Source organism: Callospermophilus lateralis, chromosome 2 (assembly GCF_048772815.1).
Source record: "Callospermophilus lateralis isolate mCalLat2 chromosome 2, mCalLat2.hap1, whole genome shotgun sequence".
In the NCBI taxonomy this organism is placed as follows: domain Eukaryota; kingdom Metazoa; phylum Chordata; class Mammalia; order Rodentia; family Sciuridae; genus Callospermophilus; species Callospermophilus lateralis.
Window position 1 is genome coordinate 68,019,137 of NC_135306.1, and position 21,676 is coordinate 68,040,812.

General features: G+C 37.9%; 1 protein-coding gene and 1 non-coding gene across 2 annotated transcripts in view; one reads left to right on the forward strand and one right to left on the reverse strand.

Moving 5' to 3' along the window:
• Pip5k1b (phosphatidylinositol-4-phosphate 5-kinase type 1 beta) overlaps nt 1-21,676 on the forward strand; it is a 285,854-nt gene that overhangs the window by 183,364 nt on the left and 80,814 nt on the right. Inside the window, exon 8 of the mRNA XM_076843452.2 lies at nt 19,811-20,022. Coding sequence (XP_076699567.2) covers nt 19,811-20,022 — 212 coding nt within the window. The remainder of the gene's footprint in view (nt 1-19,810; nt 20,023-21,676) is intronic.
• LOC143393339 (U6 spliceosomal RNA) lies at nt 14,993-15,100 on the reverse strand. The gene has a single exon (XR_013090626.2). It is a non-coding gene; the product is annotated as a U6 spliceosomal RNA (small nuclear RNA).

Genomic DNA, 21,676 nt, shown 5'->3' on the forward strand with positions numbered 1-21,676 from the left:
TGCCAGAGCATCCCTCCCCCTGATATTGCCCTCACTTTGCAGCATTGAGCTGTAGTGAGCTGAGGGATCCAGGGAGACTGGGGCTGCTACTGGCACCAAACACTGGGAATCTGTGCTGTTAAAATTCCTCTAAGAGCTGGTTGTGGTGGCACACACTTGTAATCCCAGTATCTTAGGAAACTAAGGAAGAAGGATTGTGAGTTCAAAGCCATCCTCAGCAACTTAATGAGGCTCTAATCAACTCAGTGAGACCCCGAGTTAAATAAATACAGAAAGTAAAAGAAATAAAATATATAAAAGGGTTGGGGATGTGGCTCAGTGGTTAAGTGCCCTTTAGTTCAATCTCTGGTACCCCAAAAAAAAAATTCTCTTAAGACTCCAGAAAAAAACCAGCCAAGGGAATGCATTACTGTGTCAGCATGCCAGCAAGAGAAAGGTGAGCTAGACGTATATCAGGATATAGCCTTTCATTCACTTATCAGACAAGTATTACAATTAGACTACGTGCCAACATGAGGCAAATGACCTCCATGTTTCTGATCAATTGCCTGCAGTGTATTGCATGCAATGACACTATTATACTCTTAGGATCAGAGTAGGTAACATCAGAGCTGGATTGTGAAGCATGAGAGGAGTTCTCCAGGTAAGCAAAGCAGTAGAGAAGCCTATTTGAAAGAGAGAACAATGTCAGTTGGGCACGAAATAGCCTGACATGTTCTAGGAACTATAGTTCTTTGGTGTTGAAGCAGTTAATATTGGGGAGAGAAAAGTGGCCAAATAATGTCAGAAGACCCTTTTTGAGGGTGCCAGCATCCTCTTAAGGGCTTAAAAGTAGCAAATCCGAGAATCCCAGACCTTTGGACTCCAGCTTTTCTGTTGTTCCCCAGACAGATACATTAAGCTTCCTAACCTCTTGTCGACTTCCCCTGCTTCCTGCCCACCCTCCATCTCCTCTTTCTTATTCTGGCTTGATGTTTCAGACCTTGTGATTCCCTGTCCCTTAGCCTGAGAGCTTTCCAGAAGATCCCTCATGACTCACTGAGCCAGCTCATATTCCCTGTTCTCCTTGGACTGCCTCCTGATTCCCATCAGAGCTGCTGTTTCTAGACTCTGCATCAAAAAGGATTGCTCAGCCTCATCCCGTAGTGAGACCCCTCCATGAGTACCATCCTCTCCCCACAGCCCCCTGGTGTCTTCACCTGGCTTCTGCAACCCACTGGTGAGCACTGTGTATAAGCCAGCCCTTGTGGTGCTCCATCCCTGGCCAACTCTCACACGTAGCACTAATGCAGAACTACTCCAGAAAACTGATCTTGTTTTATGCTTCAATGCTGCAGAGCTCAGTTCCCAACAGGCATCAAACAATGGGATATTTTCAAAGGAAGGTTCCTGATCTTGGGTTCTCCCCCATCTCCACTTTGATGCTTCCTAGTCACTGTGCCTGGGGGAAATGGATATAAATAATTGTCCCCTCCCCCTGGTCTTCAAACACTTCTATCTGTCTGCTGCTGTGATGGCCATCCACAGTCACAAGTGAACTTGGCTCAGGAGAAAGAGCGGTAACAATGGCAAGTACAAGAGCATCAAGGTCACTTGTCATCACAAACACAAAGTAGGATTTATCCAAATCATTTCCTGTGATTCCAGAAGAGATGCACATCCTGTTTGAAAACTGCTCTTCCCAGGTGTTCTGTCATCTTCCCCCAAGCCTCTGCCTCTTCCTGTCTTCCTGACCCAGAGAACATGAGCATTGTGCAGCCAGTTGCCCTAATGAGTGCTCTAAAGGTACCCTTTTCTCCTTCCTCTCCCTCTTTTTCCAATGCAGTAAACCATCATCTCCCATCTATCTCCTAAATGACTAGTGGACCCGCCCCTCTTCACTGTGTGCATAGCTATTGCCTTTATTGAGACCCTGGTTGTTCATCACCTGGAGTTTTGAGTGGCCTCTTCACTGGTTCTCAGTGTCATTGCTTTCCAACTCATCCCCACCACTGATGCCAGAGTGACCCTCTGATCAGAAGACAGCCAGCCCCTTGCAATTCCTGGCCAAGTTTCCCCACTGTCTTTGGGCTAAAGCTGGGGCTTCTTAGCTTGGAACAATAAGATACTTCCTGATCTGGTCCTTGCCACGGTTTCTCATGCTTCCTTCAGCTTCCTTCTTCAGCCTTCTCCTGGAGCATCACTATTCTGATCTATTGACCATACTCCAAAAGTTTGGGCCTTTTTGCATGTTTCACTCTGCTCAGCCATTTTCCCCTCTTCTACCGCCCTCACCTACTCATTTCAGAACTACTCCGGTATCTCTTCCTTCACGACCACCATGGTGTGTTCCCCATGCTGCGCATTCTGGTCCTACCTCTTTCGTGAGATTTTGTACACTGTTCTTCTTTCATAGGCAGATCCCTAAGCCTAAAGATCACACCTCAATCTGTCTTTGTTTACATCTTGGTGCTTGGTAGGTACTTTGTAAATGATTTTCGGAAAATGAACAAAGGAATTGTGAGCTGTCTGAGGATAAAGAGACAAGATTGAGTACACCTCCAAGAAGATCTTTGCTGACTTTTGTGTATCTGTTTTTCAACTCTTGCCTATTTGGAAGGAAGTATTTAGTTTCTCTGTAATGCCTGCCAAATATGGCATTGAGGGTTTAATAAAGCAGCTGATCTCCACTTGATTCACTTGGGATTATCTGAAAAACTGTACTGGCTGTCCTCGTTTTGAGTCATTTGTTTGGGAGAAAGTGTATTTATATTTCAGTGATTTCCCCATGGAAGCAATGTTATAAATGGTCATTAGATGTTATTTAATATTGGCCCCTGTCTCCTTTAGGTATATGTACTCTCTGTCCAGCAAGACTATAAATGTCCCAAAGCCCATTCCTTGTCCCTTTCTGCCTCTGCAGTTCTTAGCTCACTGTATACACTCGGTACACATTTGATTATGATGAAACTCTTTTGAATTGGAATTTTATTTATTAGTTTTAGAAGAACAATTACGAACTATTTTGGTATCATTTTTAATTTACTGTGGTTATTTCTCCTCTGATATGATTTATCTACAAAAAAATCTAAAATTCCATATCATTTAATTAATTTGACAAATCATTATACCCTGTAATATTTCTTGATAACTCTGGGGGAATGACATGGAGACAAAGTATATTAGTGAGAACTTGTGTTTATATTCTAAATTTTTACTAATCCTTCAAGTGGGAGTCATATCAGAGAAAGTCTTGATAATTAATGACCTAAATGACTTATTTTACATTTATTATCATTTTTTTGAGCAGCAAAGTTATTAATTTTTAAATAGTGTGGAATCAATTTTATTTTTTCACACAAATCATTGTTGCCATAAATATTAATTAGGTCCTCAGAATTGAATGAAAGCAATGAACTTTTTGCAGCATTCAATTTATAGAACAGACTTCTGTCAGCTATGGACATGTTTGCATGAGTTACAGTATGGGTTATTTTATGTGATCCTCAATTTGTCATTATGGCTTGTGCTTACCCTTCAGCTATACTTTTGTTAATTTTTGCACTTAATTTTTAGACAGTTTATTTTTTTTCCTTTGGTATTTATATTGATTGCTTTCCCAGTTATCCTTGGGAAGGAAAAAGTACTTCATAAATAATAAAAGAGATGTACATCTCTTAGTAATGGTGTTGCTTAAACTTAACTTCTTTCCTTTTATCAATAAGGAATTAGATTTTATTCTTAGACTTCAACCATAAAATGAAAAGGGTACAGGGATATCATTGACTCTATACCTCTGAGATTCTTTACAATAGAAGGTACAGATGAATTCACTATCTTTCAAAGTAGATTTTACAAACACTATAATTCTATGATGTATATGATTTGCTCCACTATTTTGCATTATATTTTGAGTTTTGTTACCTATAATATTATTTATTTTGATAACATAGCAGTATTTAGATGAAGCACATTTTAAATTTGTGAACAAATAACTAAATAAAATCATAGAATCAAAGATTGAGCTGGAAAGGATATTAAGAGTTCCCAAGAATGTAGAATGGTGCCATCCTTTCCCTAATCTAAGAGATAATGAGTTGAATGTAACTAGACAAGCCGAGTTTCCCAATGAGGATAGAAATGACAACATTGTCATATTTGGAAGAAATTTTTTAAAGTTATCTCTCTTTTTTTTTACATAATTGTAGGTTTATTTGGAAGATGTCATATACCCTTACCCAGCTTCCACCAATGGAAACATCTTATATGACCTTGGCATAGTATTGCAACCCAGAAACTGATTCAGATTCAAACTAGTGATGTTTTTCAGATTTCCCAAATTTTGTCAATTTTACATGCACACGTGGGTATTAGAGGGAAGATTCTGTGCAGTTAACACACACATGCAGATTAATATAACCACCTCCACCACAGGCAAATGCAGAGTCGCTCCTTCTCAAGATCTCCCGGGCTACCCTTTTACAGCCATGGCTACCTGCCTGTTCCAAAAACCCTGCCTAATCTTGTGCAAGCACAAATCTATTTTATACTTCTATAATTTGACATTTCAAGAATACTATCTAAATGGTATCATAACATGTAGGACTGTTGAGATTGGCTTTTTCCACTTGGCCTGATGCCCTTGAGGTCATCCACATGATTATCTGTATCAATAGTTTGTTTCTTTTTATTGCTGAATGATATTTCTTGATATAAATATGCCACCATTTAATATTTATCTTCTAAAGAACATGTGGGTTTTCTTCTGGTTTTTGAGATTTCATATAAAGCTGCTCTGAACATTGGTGCACAGTTTTTTGCCAGAATGACTGAATCATTTTACATTTCCACCAGAGCTGTATGAGTGACCCATTTTGTCCCCATACTTGCCAGCATTTGCTATTGTCACTATTTTCTATTTAGTCGTTCTGATCAGTATGTATTGAAGTCTCTTTTGTAAAAGTTGCCTGACTCCAGAAAAGCAAAGGATAAAAGTAATAAAAAGGCAATTTGGGGTGTATTGGAAAGAGTAATAAAAGTACAGCTGAAAAACTTACAGTTAAGTCTAGTGACTGCTAATATGTCCGTGGGATTTAATGCAATTGACAGGAATTCCAAGGAAGAGGCTTAGAGTATGTATTTCTAATAATAAACACTTTTAGCCAGGCACAGTGGCATGCACCTGTAATCCCAGCAATACAGGAGATTGAGGCAGGAGGATCACAAGTTCAAGGCCAGCCTCAGCAACTTGGTGAGACCCTGTCTCAAAGAATAAAAAGGGCAAAGGAGGTAACTCAGTGATAAAGTGCCCCTGGGCTCAATCACCAATACTCCCTCCCAAAATTAAATAAAATATAAAAATGAGACTAAATTCTCATATTACTTCATGTAAATCTATTATGTAGCCATTGGTATTTTTACATTATAATTGCTTGATTTCATATTTAATGTTTGCTACTAAAATCTGCTCTCTTTGAGAACAAGAACTGTGTGGCTTCATTTTCCCATCATTTAGCCTGCATGATAATTCTTATTCCACAGTTCTCTTGGTGTCAGTCTTCTGATGAACCCTAGGAGCTAACAATACAAACATTTTTTGAAATGGTGGACCTTACCTAACCAATAAATGCATAAAAGTAGATTTTGATAATAACCTATACAATTTGTTATGAAAGAAAACCAAAGTCAATTGTGTCAATGTTATGCATTTTTGTATTCTTATTTGAAGTAAACTTATATGGCTCATTTGGCCAATGTTTGTTAATAGTCAGTAACTTAGTAAATTACAACTGTGCTGACTCCCCAGTCTTCTCATTTAGGTCATGATTGGTGTCCCCATTTAACGCTGTCCACACAGCACACTGTTCACTACTCTTGGAATGGAGCTGTTCTTTGTCCAGGCTTTTGCCCTTTGCTGCAGGTTAGCTCTGAGACAGGAATAGGAAAGGCAGGAAAAAAAAGAGAATATGATCACATCTCATATGTGGCAGAGTGGCTGCAAAAATCAAAATATTCTTTTATGCCTGACTTTCTACTAAGAGATATCTCCATGCGAACCACACAAGTAATTCTCAGTATTTTGCAAAACAACCCATTCCAGTTTTTAGTAGACACAGGGTTCCTCTCATATATAACACATAGATACCAAAGTAGCTTGATAATTGAAACGCACCATATGTAATATGCGATCATCAAATAGATCTATACAGTACAGTGTATGCAGTGCATAATTTCATGGGCACTAAGGACATCTTTCCTAGGCTCAGTTAATGTTTGTTGTGGATTTCTTGGAGCCAGCAGGACTCAACCTTATAGGTGGATTCTCTCATTATAACAACTTATAACAACTCTATGAAATGAGTGCCTTGGTTCCCTTTTGACAAATTAAGAAGACTGAGGAGGGGTTGAGTTTACCCTGGTCTTCAGGGTTCACAGTGCTGGATCCAGGGCTCACCTATGTGTGTCTACCTGCAAAGCCCTGTTTCTCCATCATCTCATTCTCCTTGAGGAGCTCACAGGGGCAATGGGAGACAGTCCACTGAAATGAAAGCTCTAAGTCATAACAGATATAGACATCAAAGGCTTGAAGTGCCCGTGACTGGTCTTTCTGGCTCTGACAAGAAAACACAGTAGGAGTCAGGAAGAGGCTCTGTCAGAGTAGACACCTTGGTTGGTGCAGAACAATGAGTTCATGACATTTGCAACCTATTTCCAGGAGGGACAAAGGAAGGAAAACCATGCCATGACTGAAGAATACAAAGTAAAATAAATATCTAAAGATTAAATTTTTAAAATGTAATGTAAAGCATAATTAAGCCCGTTGACACTGGCCAACTCTTACCAACATGTGTGCCCATGAAATCATATTAACATAAAAGCATGACTGCTTTCTGAGAAATGTGATAGTTACAGTGGGAATTGATTGTTTTTTAAATCTGCTTGAGAAAGAGATCAGGAACTAGATGTGTGATGTTGAATCCTGTGTGAGCAGCTTTGGGAAATTCTCAGTAACTACAGAAACTGAAGGATTTTCAAGCCAGTAGCAGGGTTTTGCTTATTGTTTTTTTTTTTTTATCCCTCCCTTCAAATCAACAGAAGCATTATAAAAAATTCTCCAGAAAGATGGAAACAAGAGACTTAAAAAAAAAAAAAAATACAAAAATGCCTTCCTGATCCTTGAGAAGTAAACTCCTTTTCCTTTTCTTCCTGAAAGAAATATTACCTCAAGATTAAAGGCTGAAGTATTTCCTGAGTTTGTTGTCATGGTGGTGGCTGGTGTTTTTTTTAGTCACTTGTCACCTAGAAATTGAAATATGTGAAAACTCAGGCTAATGGAAGCTGAAGTCTTTGGGTCTATGAAGAGAATGATGCTGTGCCTGGTATACAAGTGTTTCCTGCTTTTGTATGAGAAGAACCTATCAGTTTTTGATTTCGTAGATGGCCCTAAGGTTAGAGGGAAGGTTACTGGAGGTCCCAAATGGGAGGGACCACACAGCATCTGAGGGAAGGGAGCTAAGGGAAGGAAATATCCCCACAACTTCCCCCTCCCTGCAGGGGATCCTGGGAAAGCCAGAGGACAGCTGAAGGCCAAAGGACAGGGGCCATGGGGGGGGCCTGATGGGAGCAACTCTGACTTTGAAGATGTATATGGAAAGGCTTTGAGGTTGTTGCTGTGGAATCCGGTGGTAGGTGCCCTCAAAGCCAGTCACAAGGGTCATGATAAGAATTAGAACAGTGTTGTCAAAACCTGAACCAAAGGAGTGAAGGGGCAGCAAATCGCAGCCATTTTCAAAAATGGAGTTGAGGTTGCATATCTTGAGAAGGACTTCTAGAATCTGATAAAAGACTGAGTTGCAGAGACTTAGGTGTATTTGAAGTTTTCAGAATGGGGAAAAGATCACAAAGTTGAGCAAATGGCTCAGAAATATGCTTTGTGTGGTACCTTCATGACACAGTTTATTGTGTACTGACAAATGCAACCTTGTTTTCCCCACAAAAGCTTTCAACTTAGGCTACTTACACCAAAGCATAAAATCAGTTTCATCTTGTAGGGCTTTCTTTTATTCATTCAGCATGCAGTGCCCGTGTACAGAGCACCCACAGAGCTGGCAGAACAGGGCCTGCAAGACTGCCTGGAGAGCCAGGGGCTTCCAGAAATATCACCACACACTGGTTTCTGAGAGGCCCTGACCTGCATGTATGGTCCCTGCCAGGACCTGTCAACACTTTTTATATATCCTTCTCCCCTACAATTGAGTGTCCCTCTGATCTCACCAGTGTGCTTCCTTCAAAGAAATTCTCAAATTTAGTATTACAAACCAGGAAGTACATCTATCCTCACTTTTGTCCTTTGAAAAACTGCTATAAAGATTGGTGGGTGTGTGTGTGGAGGGGGGGGGTGTAAGATCTTTTTAAATGATGGATGACTATTTTCAATGCATGTAAGTATACTTCTATCACTTGAAGCTTTTTAAGTGAGGAGGGAAAAGGTCTTGGTACAGGTTAATCCAAGCAGAGTCCAGAGTTCTAAATCACACATTAGACTCAGTACAAAATACATTATTGCCAGAACTAGGCTAAGAGCTTAATATTTATTTCATTCTGCTTTACCAGCCAAAATTATGTCTTGTCACAGCCTGTATTTTCTCTTCATTACATTAGCAAAGAACACTCTGAGCTTTATTGAGGAAATTAGATTAAATTAAAAAGTCAGCATTCAGCTCTAACTAGACTTGCACATATAAGTAATTCTGACGCTGTGCTCTGAGGGGCCTGTTTCGTGAGGAATAGCAGACTCTTAGATTCATTTTTCCCTAAACCACTATTTCCAGGAATGTCTATTTGCATAAAATGTCTGGGATACTATTTTGAATTTTCTTATTTATTGGCTTAACATAAATGTTCTGTGTTAATCATTAATTTCTTGTTCAAGAACTAAACTAATATAAATTAGCTAAAAAAAAGTACTTGAAGCCATTGATGTAACTTCCTGTCAACTCCACTTTCAGTTAACTCTTTAGATCCTCCATCAAAGAATGATCAGTTGAGATGAGTATAAAATGTAACCAATTTTCTGCTTTCACTACTTCACTTAAGATCCCAGATTACTTATTTTTATTTTTATCTGTGCCATCTCTACCCTAACATCAATAGAGATGGTGGTAAGTTAACTCTTAACAAGAATAGCAGGGCTGGGGATGTGGCTCAAGCAGTAGCGCGCTTGCCTGGCATGTGTGCGGCCCGGGTTCAATCCTCAGCACCACATACAAACAAAGATGTTGTGTCCGCCGAGAACTAAAAAAAATAAATATTAAAATTCTCTCTCTCTCTCTCTCTTAAAAAAAAGAATAGCAATGCACTTTATGTAAGCATTTCAAAACAGTATATGAAACTTTACTTTTGAAAAGTTCAAACATATCTAAAAGTAAACAGAATATTATAAATAGCACACACACACACACACACACACACACACGTGCACTGGGCCCAGTTTTAACAATTTGTAACTCAGAAAACTCTGGTTCATTTTACTGCCTCACTCCCCATGTAATCTGAAGCACATTCCATGTCTCACATCATTTTATTCATACATATCTTAGTAAAAACCCCTTAATGCTAAAGACCCCTTTTTAAAAAACTAAGATGCCAATATCATCCATTTAAAATATTAATAATTCTAACTAATCATCAGTTAGTGTTCTAATTTGTAATTGTTTCAGAAAAAAATATTTGGATCAGCATTGAGATAAAGTCTATTTAAGTCTCACTGTCACTCTTAATTTTCATTTTGAAAATTAATTATTTTGAAGGTATTTATCGGAGAAATGGGGTTGTTTATCTCTGAGTCTGGATTTTGGTAATTACATCTCTGGTTTCATTTATCATTCACCTCTCTCATCTACTTTTTCTATAAATTGGTTGTTGGGCCCAGAGGTTTGGTCACCTAGAGGTTTGACTTCAGATAAAAAGTCTCTTCCCATCAGAAGGCACACAATGTCAGAATGCCTTTCTTTATGTGATGTTAGAGATGTTAATAACCAATGACCAGATCCTTAATTCATTGGGAATTATAAAATAGGGAATTTCTTTTTTTCTTTTTTCTTTTTATTCTTTTTTAGATATATATGACAGTATAGTGTAATTTGACATATTATAAATACATGGAATATAACTTACTCTAATTAAGATCCCATTCTTGTGGTTGAACATGACGTGGAGATTGACTGATCGTATATTCATGTATAAACATAGAAAAGTTATGTCTGATTTACTCTACTGTCTTTCCTATTACCATCCCCCCTTCCCGTCATTCTGCTTTGTTTAATCCACTGAACTTCTATTCTTCCCCTCTGCTGACCCTTGTTTTGTGTTAACATCTGCGCATCAGAGAGAACATTCAACCTTGGGTTTTGTGGGATTGGCTTATTTCACTTATCATGATAATCTCCAGTTCCAACGTTTACCAGAAAAAGTCACAAAGTCATTCTTAAAATAGGGGATTTCTAATTGTATTGTTTATTAGCTAGAATGTACAAGAGAGTTTGAAACAAGAGAGTGCCTGTACGATAACTGTGTTTTGTGGGATTGGCTTATTTCACTTATCATGATAATCTCCAGTTCCAACGTTTACCAGAAAAAGTCACAAAGTCATTCTTAAAATAGGGGATTTCTAATTGTATTGTTTATTAGCTAGAATGTACAAGAGAGTTTGAAACAAGAGAGTGCCTGTACGTTGGTGTACGATAAAATAGTTATGCAGAATTGATTACTTTTTGTAAGAACCCCTGTGACATAGAAAATTATTAGAAGTCTTGCTGACTTAAGATTCACTTAATAAAGCATCTCCTCCTTTTGTAGAACCATCATCTTTCTTGACTTTGCATAAGGCCAAAATCTAGTCTCAAGCTAGAGATAGCTCGAGCTGCATTGTCTTTACCACTCTTAATATCTTCTGGTGCTGGTACCAGTTTTTAAATGCAGCTGTATAAAATGACATTTTGGATTCACCCAAGGATTGTCCTTTTTCAGTCTTATGCTAATTTAACTTTGCATTCTTTTTTAATTAATTTTTTAATTTATGTATGACAGCGAAATGCATTACAATTCTTATTCCACATATAGAAGCACAATTTTTCATATCTCTGGTTGTACAAAGTATATTCACACCAATTCGTGTCTTCATACATGTACTTTGGATAATAATGTCCATCACATTCCACCATCATTTCTAACCCCATACCCCCTCCCTTCCCTTCCTGCCCCTTTGCCCTATCTAAAGTTCGTCTATTCCTTCCATGCTCCCCTCACCCACCCCACTATGAATTAGTCTCCTTATATCAGAGAAAACATTCGGCATTTGTCTTTTTGGGATTGGCTAACTTCACTTAGCATTATCTTCTTTAACTCCATTCATTTACCTGCAAATGCCATGATTTTATTCTCTTTTATTGATGAGTAATATTCCATTGTGTATATATGCCACATTATTTTTATCCATTCATCTATTGAAGGGCATCTAGGTTGATTCCACAGTTTAGCTATTGTGAATTGTGCTGCTATAAACATTAATGTGGCTGTGTCCCTGTAGTATGCTGTTTTTAAGTCCTTTGAGTATAGACTGAATAGAGGGATAGCTGGGTCAAATGGTGGTTCCATTCCCAATTTTCCAAGAAATCTCCATTATTGGAAAGCAAAGGAACCGAGAACAGGAAAACTGAAAAAGCTCTGGGATGTGTTACAGAATAGATCTTCCATCTATTCTATCTTCCCCAAGCATTTTGGGGTAGTCAAAGAGTCTGCAGTTGACCAACCTGTAACATGTTGTCCCAGCAGCAGTTTCCCAAAGATAAACATGGTACTCTTATTAGAATCAAAGCTCAGCCAAGCTTATAACAAAACAACTTGCCTTTGATCTGCCATTGAGTTGTGTGCCTATCAAACAGTACATTAAAAGAGTCTGTCAATATTAGCTTGATTTTTGCCCTTGGCACAGAATGTATACAGTTCCTACAGTGTAAGTAGGTTTGGAAACATTGTGGGCTTTTATCTTTATTTTTTTGACAACACAACACATAATCACAATAAATGTTTTCAGTGCTAAAAAATTTTCACAGGCATTATAATGATGATGCGCAAGTATCAAGTTCTTTTTTTTTATCTTGTGAATCTTTTCTTTCTTTTTTTTTTCTTTTTTTTATTGTTAGTTGTTCAAAACATTACATAGTTCTTGATATATCATATTTCACACTTTGATTCAAGTGGGTTATGAACTCCCATTTTTACCCCGTATACAGATTGCAGAATCACATCAGTTACACTTCCATTGATTTATATATTGCCATACTAGTGTCTGTTGTATTCTGCTGCCTTTCCTATCCTTTACTATCCCCCTCCCCTCCCCTCCCCTCCCCTCTTCTCTCTCTACCCCCTCTACTGTAATTCATTTCTCCCCCTTGTATTATTTTTCCCTTTCCCCTTGCTTCCTCTTGTATGTAATTTTGTATAACCCTGAGGGTCTCCTTCCATTTCCATGCAATTTCCCTTCTCTCTCCCTTTCCCTCCACCTCTCATCCCTGTTTAATGTTAATCTTCTTCTCATGCTCTTCGTCCCTGCTCTGTTCTTAGTTACTCTCCTTATATCAAAGAAGACATTTGGCATTTGTTTTTTTAGGGATTGGCTGGCTTCACTTAGCATAATCTGCTCTAATGCCATCCATTTCCCTCCAAATTCTATGATTTTGTCATTTTTTAATGCAGAGTAATACTCCATTGTGTATAAATGCCACATTTTTTTTATCCATTCGTCTATTGAAGGGCATCTAGGTTGGTTGCTATTGTGAATTGTGCTGCTATGAACATCGATGTAGCAGTGTCCATGTAGCATGCTCTTGGGAACAGCTGGGTCAAATGGTGGTTCCATTCCCAGCTTTCCAAGAAATCTCCATACTGCTTTCCAGATTGGCTGCACCAATTTGCAGTCCCACCAACAATGAACAAGTGTACCCTTTTCCCCACATCCTCGCCAGCACTTGTTGTTGTTAGACTTCCTAATGGCTGCCAATCTTACTGGAGTGAAATGGTATCTTAGGGTGGTTTTGATTTGCATTTCTCTGACTGCTAGAGACGGTGAGCATTTTTTCATGTACTTGTTGATTGATTGTATGTCCTCCTCTGAGAAGTGTCTGTTCAGGTCCTTGGCCCATTTGTTGATTGGGTTATTTGTTATCTTATTGTCTAATTTTTTGAGTTCTTTGTATACTCTGGATATTAGGGCTCTATCTGAAGTGTGAGGAGTAAAGATTTGTTCCCAGGATGTAGGCTCCCTATTTACCTCTCTTATTGTTTCTTTTGCTGAGAAAAACACTTTTTAGTTTGAGTAAGCCCCATTTGTTGATTCTAGTTATTAACTCTTGTGCTATGGGTGTCCTGTTGAGGAATTTGGAGCCCGACCCCACAATATGTAGATCGTAGCCAACTTTTTCTTCTATCAGATGCCGTGTCTCTGATTTGATATCAAGCTCCTTGATTCATTTTGAGTTAACTTTTGTGCATGGCGAGAGAAAGGGATTCAGTTTAATTTTGTTGCATATGGATTTCCAGTTTTCCCGGCACCATTTGTTGAAGATGCTATCCTTCCTCCATTTCATGCTTTTAGCCCCTTTATCAAATATAAGATAGTTCTAGTTTTGTGGATTGGTTTCTGTGTCCTCTATTCTGTACCATTGGTCCACCCGCCTCTTTTGGTACCAGTATCATGCTGTTTTTGTTACTATTGCTCTGTAGTATAGTTTGAAGTCTGGTATCGCTATACCGCCTGATTCACACTTCCTGCTTAGCATTGTTTTTGCTATTCTGGGTCTTTTATTTTTCCATATGAATTTCATGATTGCTTTCTCTATTTCTACAAGAAATGCCATTGGGATTTTGATTGGCATTGCATTAAACCTATAGAGAACTTTTGGTAATACTGCCATTTTGATGATGTTAGTTCTGCCTATCCATGAACAGGGTATATTTTTCCATCTTCTAAGATCTTCTTCTATTTCTCTCTTTAGGGTTCTGTAGTTTTCATTGTATAAGTCTTTCACCTCTTTTGTTAGGTTGATTCCCAAGTATTTTATTTTTTTTTTTGAGGATATTGTGAATGGAGTGGTTGTCCTCATTTCCATTTCAGAGGATTTGTCGCTGATATACAGGAATGCCTTTGATTTATACGTGTTGATTTTATATCCTGCCACTTTGCTGAATTCATTTATTAGCTCTAATAGTTTCTTTGTAGACCCTTTTGGGTCTGCTAGGTATAGAATCATGTCATCTGCAAATAGTGATAATTTAAGTTCTTCTTTTCCTATTTTTATGCCTTTAATTTCTTTTGTCTGTCTAATTGCTCTGGCCAGTGTTTCGAGAACTATGTTGAACAGAAGTGGTGAGAGAGGGCATCCCTGTCTTGTTCCAGATTTTAGAGGGAATGCCTTCAATTTTTCTCCATTCAGAATGATGCTAGCCTGAGGCTTAGCATAGATTGCTTTTACAATGTTGAGGTAAGTTCCTGTTATCCCTAGTTTTTCTAGAGTTTTGAACATAAAGGGATGCTGTACTTTGTCGAATGCTTTTTCTGCATCTATCGAGATGATCATATGGTTCTTATTTTTAAGTCTATTGATGTGGTGAATAACATTTATTGATTTCCGTATATTGAACCAGCCTTGCATCCCAGGGATGAATCCTACTTGATCATGGTGCGCAATTTTTTTGATATGTTTTTTAATCCGATTCGCCAGAATTTTATTGAGGATTTTTGCATCTAGGTTCATTAGAGATATTGGTCTGTAGTTTTCTTTCTTTGAAGTGTCTTTGTCTGGTTTAGGAATCAGGGTGATGTTGGCCTCGTAGAATGAATCTGGAAGTTCTCCCTCTTTTTCCATTTCCTGAAATAGCTTGAAAAGTATTGGTATTAGTTCCTCTTTAAAGGTTTTGTAAAACTCTGCTGTATACCCATCCAGTCCTGGGCTTTAAAAATATGGAACGCTTCACGAATTTGCGTGACATCCTTGCGCAGGGGCCATGCTAATCTTCTCTGTATCGTTCCACTTTTTAGTATATGTGCTGCCGAAGTGGGCACAAGTATCAAGTTCTTATATTTAAGACAGAAGAAATGTAGTGTTAGAACTTCTTTGCTGCAGAATACTTTGATTTTTACTTACTTGCCCAATACATATGGAAAGCAACATAGCAAATGTGCATCCCTACTATGTTCAGAGCACACAGCAGGAAACGCAGTGTAAAACTAGCCTTTGGTGAGTCAAGCAGTTTTGTGCATATCGGAAAAAAAAATAACAGATAAAACCTAGGTAGATTCTTAAATCATGGAGGAACTGATTATGATCACGTGGTTGGGTTTTCTGAGGGAAGACATATTCCCAACAAGTTGTTGACATTTAGGTAAGCTAAGTTAGGCTCTAAAAGGAAAAAAACAGTGGGAATTAGAAAGATAGTAAGAACCTTCCTGAAGAAATAGCATGAGCAAAATATCAGGGCTTGCATCTTCAGAGCACATTTAGGGATAATTAAAGAATTTCAGTTTGACTAGAGGGGGAAGTATCTCTGGGATGGCAGTAAACAAAGAGATGTTGGTAGGGGCCATAGTAGCAAGGACCTTCAGGGCCAAACTGAGGCATTGGCACAAGAAATGACAAGCTTTAAGTAGGGGGGTTGTTGTGAACCTGGTAAAGCAAGGGGGTCAAGATGGATCTGAAAGGGAAGTTGAAAATGAGTCATTACACAGAAGGAATGTTTTGATAATAAAAGTTGCAAGACTGGACAACTTAATTAAAGGAAGAGGAATCTGAAATCTACATTAGAGTGATGAAAAAGGGAAATGAAGAGAAAGAACTGCTTCAGGGCAAAATAAGGTCCCAATGTGACCCTGGGTGGAAGATTAGGGATATCCAGAAGACCACTGGGGTGCAGCTAGGGATGAGATCAAACCAAAGATTGCAATTTAGGAATTGTCTCTAGAAAGATGGTAGTTGGAATTTACTTCTGAAAGATTCCCAAATGTATCCACCTCTCCCTCTGACTCCCTGCTGCTCCCACCTCATTCAGGAGTCATCATCTCTTACACTCAGTCTTTCAATGATATTATTGACTTAAAATAGTCCTTGAGAGAGAAAGAAATCTCTCTGACCTTGACAATAAAAAGCACTGCAGTATTCCAACTTGCTTCCAGTTTTATGTAGCTGTGGGAATGATCTCTGATATTTTACTTTATAAGTGAGAAGGTAAAGAAGTGCCCAAGCTAGATGGAAAGGCACCTGTGTTTGCATTGTAACTTACATTTTGAATGGCAAATGCACAGGTACAGAATCTACCAGCTGCTGTGAGGTCAGGCAGACATTCTGGAAATAAATGTGCACCCAAGTGACGAACTGGATCGTCTGCTGTGTCACCAAATGTTGCTCACTCTTGCAGTTTATGCATGTTAAGTTTTTGGCAGATTTATTAATTCCTTTAATTAAAGAACTGGGAGGATATGAATAATGGAACTATTTTGTTCCTAACTGATGCAAAACTTTAAAACACATAATTAAAAATCTACTCCCAGAATTTTCCATTACAGAAGTTTTAAATTTTGATTTAAAATATATGTGTGTGTGTGTGTGTGTGTGTGTGTGTGTATATATATATATATATATATATATATATATATATATATATATATATGTCTTTTTGTTTCCTGACATTTTTTGTGGCTGGTGATTTTTGCCTAACCAAACACCTAAGATTTATGATTAACTTTTCACATAATGGGAATAGAATTTCTTCCACTCTGAAAGGAGGAACCTTGTCCTCCTAAGAACAATTCAGTTACCTTCCAGGATGCTAACAATCCAATATAAGAGTAAAGAGGAAATGAATCTCTTTTTACAGCCTTTTCTAAGTTTCTCTTAAAGATTTTTAAAATGTACTTTTTATTTTTAATTGGCTATAGTAGTTGTACATATTTATGGAGTATATTGTTTTATTTTGATTCATGTATAATGATCACATCAGGGTATATAATATCTTTCTCAGACATTTATCATTTCTCTGTTTGGAGCATTCATAATCCTCTCCACTAGATATTTTGAAACATATAATTAATTGTTGTCAAACAGAGTTAGTTCTTTTACTCATCTATAGAATATTAGAAGTTCTTCCTCCTGTGTCCATTATCCATCCTGTCTCCATAACCTCTCCTTCACATCCTTCGCAGACCCTGGTAACTACTGTTCTTCTCCCTATGAAGGTTATTCTTTTAAAAAATAATAATAATAAACCCAGAGCCAGGTGCAGTGATACACACCTATGATCCAGCTACTTGGGAAACTGAGGCTGGAGGATCCCAAGTTCCAGGCCAGTCTGGGCAATTTAGTGAAACCCTCTCTCAAAATAAAAAGTGCTGGAGGTAGCTCAGTGGTAGAGTGCTTGCCTAGCCCGTATGAAGCCTTGGGTTTAGTCCCCAGCACCGCACAACAAACCAACCAACCTGGAAAAGTATTTGACAGCTTAAAGGATCAGGATCATTTTTTACTCTATGCTATAGTTATAGTTGGACCACAGCCTGACTTCTTATCACTTATAAAATTGACCTAAGGACAGTAAATGGGACTGCAACTCCAAACCAGTTTACGTTAAATAAATATAAGAAAAATGTCTTATAAAGAAGGCCTTTTAACAAGTAGAATTAATTTGCAGATACTTTGCAGAGAAAAATGAAATAAACAAGATGATGTCAGGATTGTTTTTCAGTCTTCACCACTCCTAGCTAGAGGAAATGATTCCAGGTGCCTGTTAGGAACATCCACAGTGTTGTTACAGTCTAATTAGAATTTGTTTTTGAGGCCAGTTCACTACTTTGGAGGAATCATTTACAAATGAGTACTTGTGGGCTATGCAGAGAACATGGTTGAGTCTTTACCAGATGAAACCAGGAATGTTCTCCATAAAGATTATAAGGCAGTCATTTTAGAGTCATTGACCAGAATTGCAGGGTTGAAGGCCTGTCATTTCCTGTTGAACATCCAGGCGATACTATGGGTAACCACAAATCCAGAAATTTTAGAGAAATCAAAATTGGCCAAAATAACACTGGTAAGAGGCTGTGTCCCTGCACGCTTGATACTAAACAGTCTTGTTTTCCATGGTCTTGCTGCTTCTAACAGGGCAAGACCCCGCCATGGAGACTGACTGATCCTTAGGCATTGGGTCAATAGTCAGAAGTATTACCTGTCACTCCTCCTTCCTCCTCCAATCCTGACTGCACTTCTTAGGTTAGGGAGGCTGCTTCTACATCACTATCAGACCACTGTCAGATCTCTTGGGTTAGAAAATTCCATGTCTCAAACTTCTAAAATAATGAGATTCTATTCTCATCTCCTCTTTTCTGCCTCCTTTCTGAAAGTACAGACTTAGTAATTTGAAAGATGAAGGGGGACCATTCCATGGTATTGAACACTCACAGCCCCCTCTCAGGTGTCCTCATTAATGGCTAAGATGCCTACCCAAGGAAAATCATCTTTTGAAGACTGTGTACATATATATTACACAAAGTCTTTGTCAGATACAATCCATGAAGTGACATTGATAGGTCTTTGAGTCCCTAGACCTTATCCCTTCTCTAATATATCATGAGTATCTGACCAAAACCAGTTGAGTTTAAGAAGAATGAGAAGCTGGCCAGGCACCGTGGAGCACGCCTGTAATCCCAGCAACTCATGAGACTGAGGCAGTTCAAGGTCAGCCTCAGCAACTTAGTAAGACCTTGTCTCAAAATTAAAAATAAAAAGGGCTGGGATAAAAAGAAAAAAAAAGAGTTCATTGTAGGGGAGAATTATATACAAAGTAGTAGGAAAAAATTTATAGAGGAAAACACCCAATATTCAAACACTTTTCTGAACATTCTTTCTCTACCTAGGAAGGGTTCCCAGTGTCAAAGTCCCCTGAAATCTGAAACCATTTTGAAGGACTCTTATCTAGTCCATGTCACCTGTCATTTTTCTTTCAGAGCATTGCTCTTTTTTTTTTTTCTAGATACATTCAATTATTTTTAATTTCTTCACCTTCCCACTCTCTGCTGTTTGGATAATTAAGCATGAAGTCCTATTCTTTGTTGAGACCATATATTTTTAAAAGACTGACTACAGGAAACTAGCAACCTTGAGATACAGGCTTTGAAAAGGAAACCAATAAACTTAGCAAGAGTTAGATTTTTGAGAACAGAATCCAAGCAACCACACATTCCAGCTGAGTCTTCATGCTGAGGAAGTTACAAGCTTGTAGAGACAATTGGCTGTCTGTTTCTCTGCTCTAGAGCTTATTAAGAGTGTGAATGCTGGAGTTGACCACTTAGGTCTCTGTCACATGCTGTGTGTTATGGAGCAAATTGCTTTATTTTTCTATTTTTTTGGTCTCTAGAATAAAGCCAATAATAGTACCCAAATCATAATGTGGTTATGAGGATTGAATGCAAGTGAAGCACTTAGCATCTGGTGCATGGAAACTTTTCAGTAAATGCTGATAATAAAAAACATTCACGGAGGTTTAAGAAAAGATGTGCTTGCTTTAGATTTGCATAAAAATTTCATCTTGCAGCCACTGTACCAGTCCTTTCTGCGTGTGGCCTAATAATAACCTCAAGTGTTTGTATTGGGATTTTTTTTCCTCCATCAGCCACTCCATGGGAGGGATGCAAGAGCAGTGCATCTACATATTTAGAGCTGTCTGATTCCATGCAGATGAGGCTTATAAGCCATTTGGGTTAACTGGCTTTTTGGGTCTTTTTCTTCTTCAGGTGCTGGAAAGCTTCAAGATCATGGACTACAGCCTTTTGCTGGGAATCCACATCTTGGACCATTCCCTTAAAGACAAAGAGGAGGAGAACTCACAAAATGTGCCTGATCCAAAGCGGCCTGGGATGCAGAAAGTTCTCTATTCAACAGCCATGGAATCCATCCAAGGTCCAGGGAAATCTGGAGATGGGATCATCGCAGAGAACCCAGACACGTAAGTGCAATCACATGCCCACCCTGATTGTGACAGCCCTGCCACTGGGTAATTACAAGTAGTCACATCCCCCCTCAGCACTGAAGCACTTAACACCTGGTACATGGAAATAGATGGCATTTTGAGAATGGATTCCTACTTGGCACTAACATCCATCCAACCAGCCTTCATTTCTCTTCATCAAAGGATAACTAGACAAGTGGCAGTGTCCTGGTTGTTGTTGTTCTTTCACCCACAAATTTCTTTTTTCAGATGTCTGCATTTTCCAAAAAATGGTCAAAAATGTTTCTGCTCCCATTTACTACATATTCAAAGTATCAACCATAAGAGGGAAGAATAAACTTTGGATTGAAATACACATATATTTAAGCAAATACAAGATAAGAATGGTGTTCACAATTCAGAGCTCTCTTTATCTGCCTGAGGGGATTCTGTTGATCTAGTCCTACACCCTGACAGATGTGATGGTAACTGCAGGATTCATTCGCATGTGTAAAGTGCATATTGACAATGGAAGCAATTACAACCAAAATAATTATTGAAGTGGTTAACTGTATCAGATGCATGTATTAGCTAAGCAAGGAGACTGAAAAAAATCATTTTCTGAAGTTATAATGGCCTGATTTCTAGAATTCTCCAACAATATCTAAACCATAGACGTATTTTACTTTTATAAAAGAAATTAGTTGTAATCTTTGCTTGTGATTATATCTAAATGTTCAATCATCAGTTAAATTACCCTATATCCATATGGTGAAACACTGCATGCTATTAAAAATCACAGTACATTGAATGTAAAGAAATGCTCATCAGCCAGGTGCAGCTTTGGAGGCTGAAATAGGAGAATTGTGAGTTCAAAGCCAGCCTCAGCAACAGTGAGGTGCTAAGCAACTCAGTGAAACCCTGTCTCTAAATAAAATACAAAATAGGGCTGGGAATGTGGCTCAGTGGTCAAGTTCAGTTCTCCGTACCAAAAAAAAAAAGAAAGAAAGAAGTGTTTATCATTTAGTAAGTGAAAAAGTCAGATTATAAAACATGATAAATTAAATAATCCCCTTTATAGATTAATAAACATACTTGTAAAGTATACCAAATATTAATAATTATCTCTTCACTCTATGAGTGGATTTTTAATATATTTTCTATATTCTTTTCTATGTTTTATGGGTTTTTAATTTTTTTGATGTTGATAGACCTTTATTTTATCCATTTATTTACATGTTGTGCTGAGAATCAAACCCAGTGCCTTACACATGCTAGGCAAACACTCTACCCTTGAACCACAACTCTAGCGCCTTCTATTTTTTAATCTCAACAATAAACATTTTTTTTGATCAGAAAAAGAGCATTGCATTTTTTAAAAATAATATTTATTATGTTCTAAGAATTCTTGGCCACGCTTTTAAAATAGAAATAATTTTTAAATTGGATTCTTCTCATCCAACTTTTCAGAGCTGACAGCTATGATGTTTCTCCATTGTGGGAAAGTACATCATTCTGGATTGCCAGGAAGACCTTTAACTGGATGAAAAAAAAAAAAAAAAAAAAAAAAAAAAATATATATATATATATATATATATATATATATATATATATGATATACGTATATATATATATGTATGTATATATAATGATAAAGAATTCTTTAAAGATA